General features: G+C 47.6%; 4 protein-coding genes across 4 annotated transcripts; 1 reads left to right on the top strand and 3 right to left on the bottom strand.

The window, feature by feature from the left end:
* Positions 1-1,140: 1,140 nt before the first annotated feature.
* On the bottom strand, positions 1,141-3,402 carry BP5553_04458 (uncharacterized protein; the record flags this gene model as incomplete). Its single annotated transcript, XM_032013081.1, has 6 exons — positions 1,141-2,057; positions 2,115-2,208; positions 2,286-2,345; positions 2,413-2,815; positions 2,877-3,252; positions 3,315-3,402. 6 exons carry the CDS (start codon positions 3,400-3,402, stop codon positions 1,141-1,143), a joined length of 1,938 nt encoding a protein of 645 aa, XP_031869681.1.
* Positions 3,403-4,728: 1,326 nt separating this feature from the next.
* Positions 4,729-5,803, top strand: BP5553_04457 (Uncharacterized protein; the record flags this gene model as incomplete). Its single annotated transcript, XM_032013080.1, has 2 exons — positions 4,729-4,783; positions 4,869-5,803. The coding sequence occupies 2 exons, from the start codon at positions 4,729-4,731 to the stop codon at positions 5,801-5,803; spliced, it is 990 nt and encodes a 329-aa protein (XP_031869680.1).
* Positions 5,804-7,016: 1,213 nt separating this feature from the next.
* On the bottom strand, positions 7,017-8,165 carry BP5553_04456 (uncharacterized protein; the record flags this gene model as incomplete). The annotated part of the gene is made up of 3 exons (XM_032013079.1): positions 7,017-7,057; positions 7,154-7,628; positions 7,902-8,165. 3 exons carry the CDS (start codon positions 8,163-8,165, stop codon positions 7,017-7,019), a joined length of 780 nt encoding a protein of 259 aa, XP_031869679.1.
* A 1,109-nt stretch (positions 8,166-9,274) lies between these two features.
* Positions 9,275-10,768, bottom strand: BP5553_04455 (uncharacterized protein; the record flags this gene model as incomplete). The annotated part of the gene is made up of 5 exons (XM_032013078.1): positions 9,275-9,598; positions 9,666-9,907; positions 9,962-10,249; positions 10,319-10,456; positions 10,507-10,768. 5 exons carry the CDS (start codon positions 10,766-10,768, stop codon positions 9,275-9,277), a joined length of 1,254 nt encoding a protein of 417 aa, XP_031869678.1.
* Between the last annotated feature and the right edge of the window lie 5,235 nt (positions 10,769-16,003).

Here is a 16,003-nt window from a genome sequence, read left to right as displayed (position 1 = left end):
CTAAATTTGATCTATTAACATTTGCCCTACAATACTCAAATTTATATATAAGATATCGAGTTAGTTTTATTATATTTTGGAAAATGCATTATATTAACTGCATTTTGACCTGGCCTGAACATTGATAGGATGTTTCATGCCCATAGCGACCGCACATCTTGTGGATCACCCATTCTATCCTATTCCTCACATAACAATCAACATCAATGTTATTGATAGTTGATCTAATTCCCTAGTGGGTTTTGATAGACTGGGGACCATATTCCTCCGTTATCTCGAACCCGTAACTTATGAACTCATCAACGGAAACGAGTTTCGCAAAATATTTGTCCCCGAAGTAGCTGAAAGTCTTGGAATTCGACTTTCCCAAACACTTACGCCTCTCTTCTCTGATTCCTCTGACTATTTGTCAGTGTCGGCCTGGGTGGGATTTTCAACATTGTGTGAAGCTATAAACGAGTGGAAAGAGAGACGGGTTCGACTCATGGACATATTTCCTGACGCCCTGATAACCAAAGCAAATTCACGCCTCAACATAGAAGATTACGAAATGGTCTCATATCTTCCTGGTACTAGATTTGACAAAACTACCATGACAGCCGAGATTATAGAGGGTCTCGCTAGATACAGCTAGGAATCGTGATGGATGTCTGGTAAAACTTTGTGTCGAGGACGCTGTTTATGCATATAGTAGAGCAGAGTTATCGAGCAATCTCCTATAGAAGAATGTATGATTCGAAGGACGAATTTTGCATCCAGGGGCGAAAAGAAAAAGTCAACGATCAAGCCACTCGTCAAAGCAGTGGTGATTTTCCCGGAAAATCATTAACATTATTGTGGTGCACTTATACAGCCCCGAATGGCATTATTGGGAGTGGTTTTCTCACCGTCGCAGTGCTCAAATTTAGGGGGCTAGAAGGGCCTCAATTCCAGACATCAAGGGACCGGCTGGCTTTTCGCTATACTTCAACAACAGCGCTACATATTATACTACCCTTTCGGTGTTGCCACCTATGTGGGCAGTCGCGCAAACCACACCTTGCTAATGTTGATACTTCGTTGGATATCAATACTGAATTAACTTCGTTAGGGTCTTATGATATACTCTAATGGCTAAATATTGGTCTCCCCAACAGTCCCTTACGGTTTGCGGCATAGTTTACCATTCTGGGTAGGTACGTAGGGAATCTGGCCCGTGATATACCAGTCTTCAGACCCCACAGCCGTTGGCGCATAAAACAAGCCGTATGGGTCGATCTGTTTCTTTAGAGCATATAGCTTGGGATAGTACGATCCATAGAAGGCTTGTTGGAAATTGGGCTCGTTGATATCTGCCTCTGCCATATACGCGCCGGCGCCCGGCGAGGCCGCCCGCCACTTAGCCATCCAGTCGTTCGTCAGGGTCTCGCTGGCGGCTTGGATCTGCGCAAACGTTGCGTCGTTATCCCACAGGGCCGGTAGGATGAAGTGCGTCAGCGTATTTCGCCATGCCGGGTTGACCGAGTTGTTCTGGTTGGCGTGCGAGTTCGTGGCCGCCTTGATGTTGTAGCCAACCAAGATACCACCAGCCTCGATCGCGTACCGCACGGCAGCGAGCGTAGCGTTGAGCAGCGTGGGGTTGACGAAATTCTCACGAGGGAAGAGCCGGCTAGCGGCGTGGTTGTTGAAGCCGCCGACGACTTCTGGGGGAAAGCTGGCTTTCCACGCTGGGTAGAGGCTTGCGTACTGGGTGTAGACGGGAGTCACTGGAATACCTAGATTGTTGAGATCCCCGAGGAAAGGGGCGACAAGTGCCTGTAGCTGGGGCTTGGTCATGTTGGCTCCCCAGAACGGGTTGAACGTAAAGGTGAAACCGCCAGATGTGTTGGGGACGATGTTGAAATAGCCGTAGGTTCCCGCATCCGTGAACGTGGCGAAATAGGTCATGTACGCCCTTACACCAGCCCAGAAGGTGTCGGCGCTCAGAGTATTGCTCATTGTGAAATCGAAAGTCATTGTAGTGACTGGAATCTTKGGATACGCCATGATGACCAACGATGTCACTACGCCAAAAGTACCTAACACGAAAAGTTAGTAACTTCGCTGTGGAGTAGAGCGGAGTAACTTGCTTCCACCACCACCACGAAGAGCCCAGAATAGGTCGGGATTCGAAGTTGCGCTAGCTGTTACAAATTTGCCATTAGGCAAAACTACTTCCATTGAGAGAACCTAGAATTTGCGGTGTTAGTTTTTGAACCAGGGTTTCCGCAAAAGGATCAACTTGCCTGGTCCGCCGCCATTCCCACGAGACTTGACATTGGAGAATGTCCACCACCGGCAATGTACCCCCCAGCGAGGCCGACAGTCTATGGTGAGGCATCAGCTTCAAACGGGCCAGAAACAGATGGTCAGGGTCAGCGAGTTCTCACGTACCCGGCATTCTCCACCGACAACTGTGACACCATTCTGCTCAGCCGCAAGATATACATCGGCAGTCTCAACACCAGCCCCAAGCTTGAACGCAGGCCCACTATACGACCCGTGGACATAGTTGGGGTAGAACTTAAGGTCATTGAGCTTGTGAGTCCAGAGCGATAGAGCACCGGCACCGATCGACTTGTCTGCAAAGTCGTGACCGGTATTCTTAACAACCAAACGAATATTAAGGTTTCGAGCGAAATTGAGCGCCAACTGGATCTGGGCGACATTTGTAACTTCAATTGAGTAAGATGCATAGCCCCCAAGGGTGCAAGTAGTGCTGCTGCTTCTGAGCGAGGGAGGGAGGCATGTCAGGCCTTGAAATAGGGGCCACTGGGTTGAAGAAGGGTCGTTGACGCTAAAAATTGTCAATCTTCCCCCACCGTTTATCTGGAGTCTTTCTGGGCTTGTGCACTTACTGGAGGTTAGGATCACTCCATTGGCTCGTGATGGATGCACACTTCGCTGCATTATACTCTGGCCAGCCGCTGTAGCACGGAGCGGCCAGGGGGACAACCTGGGTGAGTGCATCACCGGTCAAGAGATTGAGGATTTCCCACACGATAGGCGGGGGCCAATGGGCGTCTCCGGGGAAGACTTTGCATTGGCTGGTCGGTGCTAAGCTCGTTGTCGGAAAGCCAAAGAGTGCAGCATTGGTGAGGTTCATGTTCGTGAGGTTGGCGAGGACAGGCTGTGTCAGCTGGAGACTCTCCCATTGAAACAACTGGGCACCCGCCGCAGTCGATGACGCAGGCACGACAGCAGCTGCAGGCAGGACAGTCCCTGGGGTTGCCGCTAGATTTCCAGCAGTTAGAAGCGTTATGATCTAATCTACCGGCAGGAGTAGGCTCACGCACCAACAGGCCCATGGCCAGAATTAATTTGCTGAGCCAATATCAGGCTAGCCAGGGAGGCGAAGGTCACTGCTCGAATTGCTTGAGCCATGTTGACGAAATACTTGTATGGCTGCTACCAGTCTGCATTCCGCGATGGCGATGTTGATGATGAAGGTGGGGAAACATCCCCCTGGGCTGGAGAGTTGCTATATAAATATAAATGCTATTGGGCGGTTGGGGTGTTGATGAATAGCCAGGCTCCCGGAGAATGAGTCGGAGATATTGTAATAATATGCATGTTCATTCTTCAATATAAATATGCAGTCCCAGAACACGACAACTTTTGGTAACGAATAGCTGGCCCTGCTCCTCAGGGACGGGCCCTTGCACTTGGTAAGCACTACTTCGCATGGAGTGCTTTGTGTGACGCCGGCTAGAGGTGATGCAGCAGAACCCTTGCCGGCTGGTAATTGAAAGGAGGGATTGCTCTGGAGCTGTCCCTTTCTAACCCAAATAATGCCGCAACTTGTACGTAGTAATAAAGGTAACTTAGCAGATTGCATCCAATTCCAAAACTATTGAATGTCCGCATCTAGCCACTAAGTCTAGTATTGGTACGCAGTACTTGCATTAATGCAACAAACATCCTCGACTCGCATGCGGCGTCGCCTCCGCCTGCAGTTGCCGCGATTGTCATAACTTGAAAACTGACAGATGAGGCCTGCTATGTATGGTCCACCATCTAGCAGGCTGTGATAAACGGAGCACTATGATGCGAAGTAGAAAGAGACGTACAAATCAAGAGGATAGAGGGCGACTACTGTAAGGACTCAGGGAGAGAGGGAGACGACGTTGGGTTGGGTTGGGTGGACGGGAGTGAAACGGAGTGGAGTGGACTTACCCCGGATTTTGCCGTCATGTGACTGATAATCATGTGACTGACCACCCACCCTATGATTGGCACGACCCGGCGAGAATGTGTTGTTCTCACCTCGCTCGCCACGCTACATTTTGTATTCCCCGCTCCTATATGATTATTGCTGTTATATCCCTTATTTGTAACTTGCCGTCGTACGGTACGTAACTCGACGCTCCGGAAGCCAATGCACGGCATTGCGGCCAAGCGCAGATCACCTCCGTCTTGCGTCCTGGTATTCGGGTCACGTCAGTGGCTTGGCTGCATGCCAAGGGGGGGCAGTATTAGGCGGGAAGGCGGGAAGGCCCACGTTCAGCTTCATCCTCCCCCGGATTTCACTTCTGTTGTTCTGTTGCGTCGTCAGCCATCGTCAGGTAGGTAGTCATAGAGCACGGGAACATATAATTAAAATAGCCACAGCACATGACTAGGAGAAGCCTGTCTGAAAGAACCCACCAGACTACCATCCCGATTATCTACTAAATTTCTGATAAATTTATCAACGAGTTACGAGTCAATATGTCAGTTGCACTGGCAGGCAAGGAGGCTGGCCCAGTCGGTTTTGGATTGATGGGTATGAGGACGAGCTCCCCTTTAAACTTGGAACCCCAACTCGCATCAGTAAACATAAAATGCCAAATACTCATATTGTCTCACAGGCCTCACCTGGCGCGAGCCACCAACTTCATACGATGACGCCACAAAGGTCATGAAAGCAGCCTTAGACCACGGCGCAAATTTCTGGAATGCCGCCGAATTCTACGGCCCTCCAAACGCCAACTCCCTCCAACTTCTAAACCACTACTTTGCCCAGCATCCTGAGGATAGCAAGAAAGTTGTCCTTAGTATGAAAGGTGGATTCACCCCCACCGGCCCGGATTGCAGCGCCGCCGGCATCAAAAGGAGCGTCGACAACTGCCTTAAGCTTCTTGATGGCAAGGCCTTCATCGACATCTTTGAGCCCGCGCGCATTGATCCTCAAACACCAATTGAGGAGACGATGCAGGCCCTGGCCGAGTACGTGAAGGCCGGGAAGATTGGCGGCATTGGACTTAGCGAGTGTAATGCGGACACTATCCGCCGCGCTCAAGCGGTTCATCCTCTTGCAGCCGTGGAGGTTGAGATGTCATTGTTTTCGACTGACCCCCTTAGCAATGGCGTCGCCAAGACATGCGCTGAGTTAAATATTCCCCTTGTTGCTTACGCGCCGCTCTCGCGGGGCTGGCTGACGGCCCAGATTCGCAAACTAGCTGATATCACGGAGAATGATGACCGCCGGAATTACCCACGTTTCCAGCCGGATGTCTTTGATTTGAATCTAAAGCTGGTAGAGGAAATCGAGAAGTTGGCGCAGAAGAAGGGCTATACTATGCCTCAAGTTGCGATTGCTTGGGTTGCCGCTCAAAGCAAAAAGGGGGGCAATCCCACGATTATCCCAATCCCTGGATGTACTACTGTTGGCCGAGTCCAGGAAAATTTGAAGCGTGTTTCTCTCGATGAGAAGGATATGTCCGAGCTTTCCCAAATGCTGGCCAAGATTACGGTCCATGGAGATCGATACGGGGGCCACCTCACGAAGTATATGGATTTGTGATTTTGTATGGATGTTTCTTGGATAAGCTAGCTTGGACTAACATCACAAAATGAATCCCTAGCAAAGTAATATTTTAAATGTAGTCGAAGCTGTCAAACTATACAATTTACAAGGAATATCTGTAGACTATAGACCCGAAATACTAGGATGAGACTTATTACACATACAAAATCGTATTAAAACGTATTCGAAGTACTGGCGAATTCTTTAAGAAACATAGAGTGAAAGCCCATTATATATATAGAAAAGTCCTAGACTTGTAGTCTTGGCGGATTTGGTATAGAGGTGCGACGAGAAGTAGAGCAAAAATTGATTGAGCAGGCGTGTAAGTTTACATGTTGTATGGGGAGTGAAAGGAAACGGGATCGGGCAGAGATCTACACTAGCTTGTTAAAGGGGGGGAAGACAAGAACATGACAATAGGGGTTTGACCTCGCTTAAGCCCCTTGATGGTTTGTTTAGGAGAAGTCGTAAATGCCATCGTATTAGTCAGGACCATATTTGCACTGATGCATTGTAGAAAAGTCAATTCCAAGATATTGGGAAGATGAAACTTGAGTTTTCAGAGTTAAGAAATTTAAAGAATGTTAGAACCGATTCGGCCATTCGAGTCACGTATATAGGTAGATTGGCCTGATAGCCCTAACTCCCATGTCCAATCATAAAATATCTCCTTCTAGCAAGCACACATCCGTCCGGTACATTAAAACTGAGGAGTACAAAAGGCTTACTGTAATGTGCATGAACGCGGCCACAGCGCCTCGGCGGCCGACTGTCTGTTCAGGTTTTTATGTTTAGGTGGAGTGGGAGGGAATCAAGGTAATGTGCTTGAGACGTAGGATCTATCCAAGACACGGTGGTTAGCAAAATTGCGACAAACTGTACTCATAGGTGAAATTTACTATTAGTCATTATAAACCCAAGGAATATATGCTATTGTCTCCATCGATTTCTGAGCATGTAGGCTGATCTCATGTGGGGCAGCATAATCCTAGCTGTACACTGTTGATTGGCAGCATTAGATCCGTCCCAAGTAAGACCTTACCTATTTCGAAAACATATTCCTTGCCGCAGCTACGATTTAGCCTATTAGCCTCCTTACGGATACCGTGTGTTTCTGCTCATTTATTGATTTGGACGACTTCACGCGATTGGCAAGCTTAGAAATGTTGCCGCTCCAGTTGCAATGTAAAATGAATGGTCTCTTAAATCCCTACTTCGGATCACAGATCATCATGTATGGAGTCAACGCGGCTATCAAAATCAGCTAAACCCACGATATCTAATTTAAATTTGGCAGAGAAAAGGTAGTAGGGTATCACTCGAGCAGAGAGGATGTGGATTGCTTACCTCCCATAGACAGTCTTCTAGTCTTAACATCATGCCTCGCAGTCGTAACTCCACTTAAGATTCGTTTTTCCTTATCCTCGAGAATCTTTTCTGCCGTGTAGCCGTTGACATCCCTAGTGATGCGCCATACTGTCGAGGGAGCATCCTTACCAAAGGGATCATCCATGGTGCCAATGATTTCCAAAAATTTTGGTAGGCCGGCGGCGTAAATATCACCTTTTTTATAGACCGCCAGGCTATCCACCAGTATACCGAGCTTGATGACGTCGAGTAGCTCAAGTATACCATTGGGATTAAGTCGCATGACTTGAGCTCCATCAGTCAGGGAGCTGGGAACGTACACCAAACCATCAGCACCACGCGTAAGGCCATTCGAGAAAAAAAATAGTTTATTTGCCGTGGTGGGGTGGCAGGTGCCCGAAGAAGCGCAATAGGCAACGTTGCCGCCACCAATGAGGAGATCAAATTCTTTGCGCTGGAAATAGTTAGCAAGCTTGTAAATTCCGTTCTGAAGGGCGGAGAACGTACGAGACCAATTATTTCATGCAAGTTTGTTAGCTTAAAAATGCATGAAAAAGGCCCTAGGATAAAATAGGAATCCCACGGATACTAACCTTTGCCCGAGTGGTCGTTGCTTGTCACAAATATCCCATCTCCCATTGCTGCAATACCATTTGGAGAGTATACGGCTGGATCTGCGACCGTCTTGATATGCATCATCTTGTCCTCACCACGCTTTAGCTCAAACACATCCACAGTTGCGTTTGCCCCCTATCTTCTTCGGATCAAGGTACTTTTTGTTCGCATCAACTGGCGGCCGCTGGTTGATTAGCCAAAAGCGAAGAGTCCTCTCGTCCACGATTTCGACGTCGAAGCCCACAAGATCTAGAGTTCCGTCGCCAGTGGCGCCACCGTACCCAACAGGCTTGATGCTGTGCATGCCGAAAAAGCTATCTTCCCCAGGAGAATCAATATTGAGCGCCATGAGCTCTGACCAACAAGGGCGTCGCATAGAAATATTCAGCCTCGACATCCTGGTGTGCAATATTTATTAGCCAGTATGTTTCGCCATGCTTTCCGATTCGTTTAATTGTCGAGTTCTTTGCCTGAGAATACTAGATTCCTTTTTGCCCGTTGCTGCCTCCGTACGGAGCACATAAGTAGAGTAACGTAGTAATTATACAGCAATGACTTTCTGCTTATCCTTGGTTCCATTGAGATCGAGCGATGGATCCAGAGCAAGCGGCATACAGGACGCGGGCATCATCGTCCAGCCAGAGATCCTCACAGCCCTCCAGTCTTACGTGGCGTAGGCGGTGACAATTGTAAGGGAACTCATCGATAGATTGATTGCATAGCACGGCCATTGCCGATGCTCACAAACAGCAAATCTTCAAGCCACCATTATTGGTAGGTGATACCGAACAATACAACCGCCGACCCGGCGTTTCGCAAGAAGGAATTCATCGGAATATGTAGCTCAACAAGACAGCGTTACACAGAGCAATGGGAGAAACAATACTTTGGAGAGCTGTGTAGAAACAGCGGAAACCAGACCTGCTGTTTGTTTGGTCGGTTGGGGCGTCGGGAACTGTCGTCCGGCTTACTTCGTACCACTGCACATATCACTGCGTACGAAGCAGCCGAAATTACCCCATACGGAGTAAGCAGTGCTCAAGAACCCTTACTGGTACGGAGGTACTTTATTTTCCACGCCAACTTCAGAACCTCCTTGCTCCGCTATACTGTTTCACACTACGTTCCTTATTGTTATTGCTCTCGGAAGGGCTCTGTTTTAACCTCTCATTAATCCTGTATCTGTCCCCGTGCTGTGCTGCACGTGTGCCTATGCCGAACACTTCACCTGGAGTACAATCTCCAAATGTCGGTCAAGAGTCAGCTCCGAGATATCAAATATTCAATTGCGACCTTTTCGAATATTAGACGACAAGTAAACACTTTTAACTGGTCCTAGTATCTACGACCGATGACGAGCTATCCATCTAACTCTAGCACCACATCTAAGGACGTCTGCTGATTCAGTTTGGCCCGTTGCAGCTGCAACTACCATTCCCTTGAGCCATTGTGTTGCCTAATATTGCCACAAGAATAGCACAATAGCTATTCCTTAGTGTCAGCATTATCTCCATACTTCGCTGGATTCAAGATCTCATACCCGGCGATGCAGAGAAACAAGTTGTCTGCCGTCACGTCAACCACCAGGATCGTCAACGTCATGAAGATGACCACAAAGCTAGCCACTATGCTTGCCATGATAACCTTGCGCAAGTCGAGCAGGAACATTAACAATATGGGCATGAGCATGGTGATGACAGCGATGATGGCTACGATGAATCTTCCGGTGATCACAAGCCGAGCCGATGTTAGGTGATGGATTTGACCATCCTCGCTTTTTTTGTCCTGATTCTTATCGCGGAAAAGTAGCTAAAACATATATCAGCTTCTAAAAGCTTTGACCAGGAAGGCTTCGGGGCCCAGAATAGAAACGTACGTTGAGCAGACCTCTCGGGATTTTGTGCATGTTTGCATCTATCAGCTCGTCGATCTTACTTGTATGCTTAGTAGCACCACCATCTCGTTTTGCAGCGACAAGGTCGTCTATTACGAACAAGAAGTCCTCTTCACCTTCGTAAATAGGCTGATATGTTTCCAGCCAATTTAGGACGCTTCGATGGTTATGTTCTGGCACCTGAGCGAGTGCTCTAACATCGACATATTTAAGCCAGAAGTCCCCTACTTGTTATTAGTATGTCATAGACTTTATATGAACCAGCTCCTTCTGCTCACAGTACCCAGTCAGCTTAGTCTCTATTTCTTGCATCAACTTGTTTTGCGCTGCGTCCCATCCCGGGCGTCCCTCATAATATTCCCCACTTGACAATCTGTACCTTAGACTATCATCTGCATTATCCGATACATCGAGTTGATGTAATTTCTTTAGCAGCTGGTCTAACACCATCGCCTTGTGTAGAACTACCCGCATCCCTGCATACCCGAATCTGCGAGCCATGCAAAAGCTATCGTTGGAGTCTTGCAGCGCTGCGAGACGAGGTATACCAAGCATATACTCCTCAACTATACAAGCAAACAATATGTTAGCCTCGTTTAATTTTCATAACGGTTGGGTCGTGAGGAATTACTTACGTTTGTCATATTTGACCTTTGCACAATACTCTTCATTGCTAGACGCATCCCGAGTGCCGTCGGCTCTGTTCGAAAAGGGGGGCCATGGCAACTTAGCAAGGAGTTGTTGAATACTGGACAATTTCGCTGCAAGGTCAGCTTTTAACAGGCGTTAGCGGCCATCTTAATGCTATACGTTCTTGTGTTACCAGTCGTGTCTCCATCTCCTTCGCCATTGCTTGAGCTTGGAGTCAATATGGGGTTCGGCTCTTGAGAGCTTGACTCCACTTCAACAGCTGCCCCGCGACGCTGTCTTGGTCCATCTTCGCTGACTTCTATTCCCATGTCCACTACGAATGGTGTTTCTTTTCGGTACGCGCTATCGAGGCTGGGGGTGTAAGCATATCTTCTCAGAATGGGAGCGCTGACCTGCTCGGGAATAGGGGCGCTTGACGGTCTTGGAACTGCCATACTATCTAGTCCTGCGGACAGACACGTAGCTGAAGATAGTTACTGCATCGCGATGCACTTGCACCAGCAGAGCCCCTTTCACCCAGCTCTAAATCTACCGTTGCCATGCTTACTGCATGGCCAGCACCTCCTCCTGTTGGGCAGAAAGTAATATCTTGTCAAGTCTGCCTTAGATGTATTCAGGCGTCAACTACTCGATTGCCTTTCACAATGGTTGCACAAGCGTGGCAGAGAGGCAATGAGGTATTGGCGCGTTACTTGCGCTTATCCTTCGATCCAGTCCCGAGATCTTCTCGCACACCCTTTCAGGCTACCCCCATGGGGCCACACTGCTCTCACCACACGAATCATATGCCTAGAGAATGAATGATGTCTTACCTCTGTTGTTGGTGACAGTACTGTTCCTGCCTGCTAGACTCAGATAGCAACGGTTTCTGCTCGCCCAGTAAGGGGTAATTTTAACTGAGTCTTGTCGAAAGTGTGGTTAGGCGAGAGCCGCGAGACTCGAGGGCGAGAATTAGCGGGCAACTTAGAACGGAATACAGAATTGATCTTTCTTTGACGTTTTAGTGATATTTTACTAGACAGTGAAAATTGTGAATGTTCAACGACGGTGGTCGCGAGTCGCTAGGTAAGTACTTTGTATATGGAAATTGGTTGGTAGATGAAAGCGGGGTAGTTGGGATCTCTTTGGGCATACCCAACCTTGCGAAAGCCGAGTAGCATCTATTTATATAACCTTTATTATAACCTGACTAGATTCTACCACTTCTCAGAAAAATAAACTGCATAAGTGGTATTTTATCGGCCACAGTAGTCAGTCTAAGGTACGAAGTTAGCGCCAGAAGCTAAAATTATAAAATTGCTGGGGATCCCTTGAAGATATCCCATTTTGGATCAATCGGGCCTAAGTACTAGATGGCTATTATGTAGCCAATGGCAGAACTCTTAAAATTAATGAGACAATAATACATTTAACCCTAAGCCTTTGACTTTATAAATATATCGTTTCTTTACCTTGACTATGTTGTCATTAGCTCGTGCTATTGATGCCTTCACCGAGAGTTAGAAATATACACCATCACTCCTGTCCTCAGTCACTATAGGTTACAACAATATTTGCTTTCCCATGACTACGACCGAGGCCGTTCCCATGTAGGTCTAATGGTCTGTTTTAGGCAATGCATATGCATCTTAACTTTTTAAGCCTTTCTCACTTTACTTTCAATCTCCTCACTACAAGACTTCTAGTTGTCGCAATATTAACCTCCATAAAACCCGGTATACCTTCCTCTGGGGTAACTTTTAACAATAGATATAAAGGTGTTACCGTATTGCTGCGACGCCAATAACGAGACCTAATTTCACGTAAAGAAATTGAATGTAAACAAGTTCTATGAATTGCATCTCCATAGGTATCGAGAAATTCCGTCAAGAAAGCAGCACGGATTATATGATTGGGAGAAGTTTTCAACTTGAGCATCTGTCATGTAAGTATATTGCGTATCTAGGCAAGTAGCAAACCCTATGCGTGAGAATACTAGGTCTGTATGCCCCCTAGCTGAGACATGGTTGATCTAACATAAGATTCCACTGTGGTGCGTGATTGGGACTCGTCTTTCAACATAGCTGACATTATTAGAGACGAGAAGCACGGTGCATCCATCCACTAGGTATTTCCCTACGATGAACTGTTTATATATCATCTCACTTTTGGCCAATTGGCAAGTACGAATATTACCTAGGAGAAGACTTTTTGCTTTTTGCTTTTTGCTTGATCTCTAAGTACCTATCCCAATTGAAAACGGAAACCACTTTCATTGCCACGAAATGTATCAGTTATATCATTCTAGTGTATCTATCATCTAAATTTTTGTTCCTACTCCAGATTGATAAATGAGACGAGTCGTAGCAGCCGTGATACCATAATGCTACCGAGCTTTTTCCAGAAAATCCACCACCTTAGGAGAACCATTTGCAGTATTAGTGCGGTGGAAACGACATACATTGTAGCCACGGGGCCGAACGCCGAAATGTTGTCAGCTACCAGGGGCCAAAACTTCAATGATGTAAGAAGATGGACTTGATGATTCAACTCCATTTAAAAGTTGAATCTAATTATTGTGTTCGTTGAGCAAGTTTCGACGGCTTTGATGGCAGGGGTCGCTTTTTGTCGCTACGTTAGCGCATTGCTCAACGGATAGTAGGGAGGTGGATACATACTGGCACAACGGGCCGCGATGGAGGGTCGATGAACCCATGAGAAACTGGAATTTGAAGCTGTTTCCCCTCGGATTTGTAAATCTGACCCATGGAGCTGTCGTCTACGCTGGGAGGTAGAGGGGAATTCGAAGGAGATTCTGCAGGCGGAGCGGACGGCATCGTCATCTCTTCAACTACAATAGGGATATCTCGTAGATAGATTGGTCACTGGCGGATTTGGAGGCCTCGCTATGTGCGTTATGGTCAGCAGAGAATAAGGGTGGAGGTTTCGGGGTCTTACCTGTGAAGACGAGCACTGAGTCTACCGTGTCGTCGGGCGAGAATCTCTATATTACGCGAGTTGAGAGGGGCTGGGTAACCGGAATATCTTCAGCGATACACTTTTTGTCTAGAAGACCCACAGAAGGCGATATCGATGGGATTTTGGACTCTCGTACCCTTTGGTTTGCTGATGTCAGTGATGTGTGTGAGCCAGGACTGGTGTCCGCGAGACAAACTCGAGGAAGACTTGGGGAGAACACGTCCTATTTACAACTCTGAAGGCTCCAATAAAAAAGAAATTCAGTCCTAAAGAGGGCAAACAAAAGCTAACCGTGATGGGACCCGATTACAAGGGGTACAAGCATTGGTTACCCCCAGGACGATGTGAGGCGGCATTTGATAGGCCAGGATCGTCGCGTTGTTGACGTCTGGAGTTGTTTGGCAACCAAAGCACCAGCCTTCCAGCGTATCTTGAGTCTTGACAGCAGCGGTGCAGCGGAGCGGTGTATGGGCGGGGTGGGATGGACAACACCATACCCTAGCGGCGACGTCCCGTAATCTTTCGGCCAGTTTGGAGGCCGACCTGGAGCAGGTCTGCCTTCGAATGCCTTCCGGACGGTTGCAGTCATGGACCGTGAGCCGCCATCCACATGAGGCTGAAAACACGAATCTTGGCTACGGATCCGTTTATCTAGCGCTCCCAGCTCTGGGCTCGGACTCTCCAATTATGAATGGTCTTAAATCAGACGCTGTAGCAGGATTCAGGACCTAGTCGCGACTCGCCCGAGGCATGCGAGAGATGCACTATAGAGAGCGCAACGCGTACCAGGTAGATGAGTAGTGACCGCGATTCCATAATCATATGGCAACCAAGCAACAGGAGTTTAAAGGGCAAAATTCAGTGGACAGGAGTTGGTGGCTGGATGTGCCGTTGCAGATGGCGCTGGCCGGGGACAGAGAATGCCACTCCAGGAGTCCAGGACTGCTTCCACTCTCCCCTAGAGAGAGTCGGAGGCTTCATCCCAGACAAGCATGCTATTTACATTTCTCTACCGCCCACAGCAAACCTGATTTATGTGTGGAATAGAGTCCTTGTTTTGGGGATTGCTCACAGCACCCTTGGCGGGGGTCCAACAGCCTTGTCGGACAAGAGAACATGATCGCCGGCGCCCCGGCTGAGATTGTATATCCTTGGTCACGGTCTACTCACTTGGAGACAGTACCCAGGTCCAGTCTGCGCATAACATACGATGATATGAGATACTGGGAGTTCCTGCTAAGAATCTAGCAGGCAGCTGTCTAGACATGTTCTGAGAGGAAATAGGGGTATGTGTGTCGGGCGGTTGGTACGGTCAAAGAGGACCACCAGGACAAAGACCAAGGGATGCTTCACATCATGAAAAATACCATATACTATATACACCGTCTTTCCACACACTGCAATCTCCAATCTTCCATTTCAAAAATTTCCAAGGTCATCGTATCTCACGGTAGCATGCTGATAACCAAGAAAAGAAGCTTCATTATCATTATGCCTTGCATAACATAATTAGCTTTTGTCTTTTAAATAGATTTCATAACTCAATGATTGGTACGTACAGCCACTCCGGTAGTTGGCCCATGCTACTAAGCGGCAGTTGCTGTCGCGTCTACGAACCATATTCACTGAATTCCAACATCATCAAAGATCCATGATCAAAACGACATCGCGAACAAACACAAAACATCAACATCGCAACGAGGCTATATCACGACAGGTACTTGTCTGGTACTTTGGACCCTCTGCTAAACTTGCTTCGGGATTGAGCGAGTCGAACCATAGAGGACCGCCAGGGTCTTTTTGGGGCGACGTCTTCGGATCTGATCGCAAAATCTTCGAAGCCATTTGGGACTGCCCCCTAGTCATGTCAATGGATAAATATCATAGACTTGTTTTCTCCGACAACCGGTGGACTAGACATGGGGGTTTCACCTGCTACTATCCTATATATATCCCGCCGGAAGCTCTTCCAGACGGGCCGACCATGACGGAACGGGGTGGGAAAAATCATTCTATAGGCAAATATTGTTATAGGGACAACGTACATTGTACAGTACCAGCCGATGATTGGGAAATGCAACTACAAGGGCTGAAATATTCTGTAATGATCCGCCATGGTACGAAAAGACAAGTTTACAACTTACTATACGGACGGAGCGGTGTCATGTAATTGGTTGTTAGAGCCATTCGCGTAGCCATCCCTAGGTTCTTGAAACTGCTTTAGAGGTATTGTTGTCACCTTTCTTTCGTAAGGTTGAGTCATCTGCGGGAAGCTATTCAGGAAAATATACCGTATGCGAGCTAGTGTTGCGTATCAAATCCGTCGTTGAAGGTGGGGAACCTTTTTCACACCACCAAGGAATTAATTCCTCGGCTCGAGTGAGGGTCTTGAACGCGAGGAAAAGGGGCCAGATCCCCATATTCAACCAACACCGTAAAGAGTATCTTTAGTTCTAGCTGCCCAACTATAGGCCAGACCAACTCCAAGTACAGGTTTTGCTCTAGGTGCGAAGTCCTCCGCCCCTACCAAATGTTTTACAATCTATTAAACTTGAAGGGCCAAGGCGGAAAACCATCCTCAAGAAATCGTGTCGATTGGCGGGCAGTAAATACTTTCTTTCCAGTACTTTGGGTTATCACTAGTTCCTCTCCAATCCCGTCCTTAGCCATTCATCCTGGTGCTCGTTGCTGGCGATGCTAGGTAGTATGAG

The sequence above is a fragment of the Venustampulla echinocandica genome (genome assembly GCF_003357145.1).
Source record: "Venustampulla echinocandica strain BP 5553 chromosome Unknown scaffold_2, whole genome shotgun sequence".
NCBI lineage: Eukaryota > Fungi > Ascomycota > Leotiomycetes > Helotiales > Pleuroascaceae > Venustampulla > Venustampulla echinocandica.
Note: the sequence above shows the minus strand (reverse complement) of the source record. Positions and strands in the feature narration are given on the sequence as shown.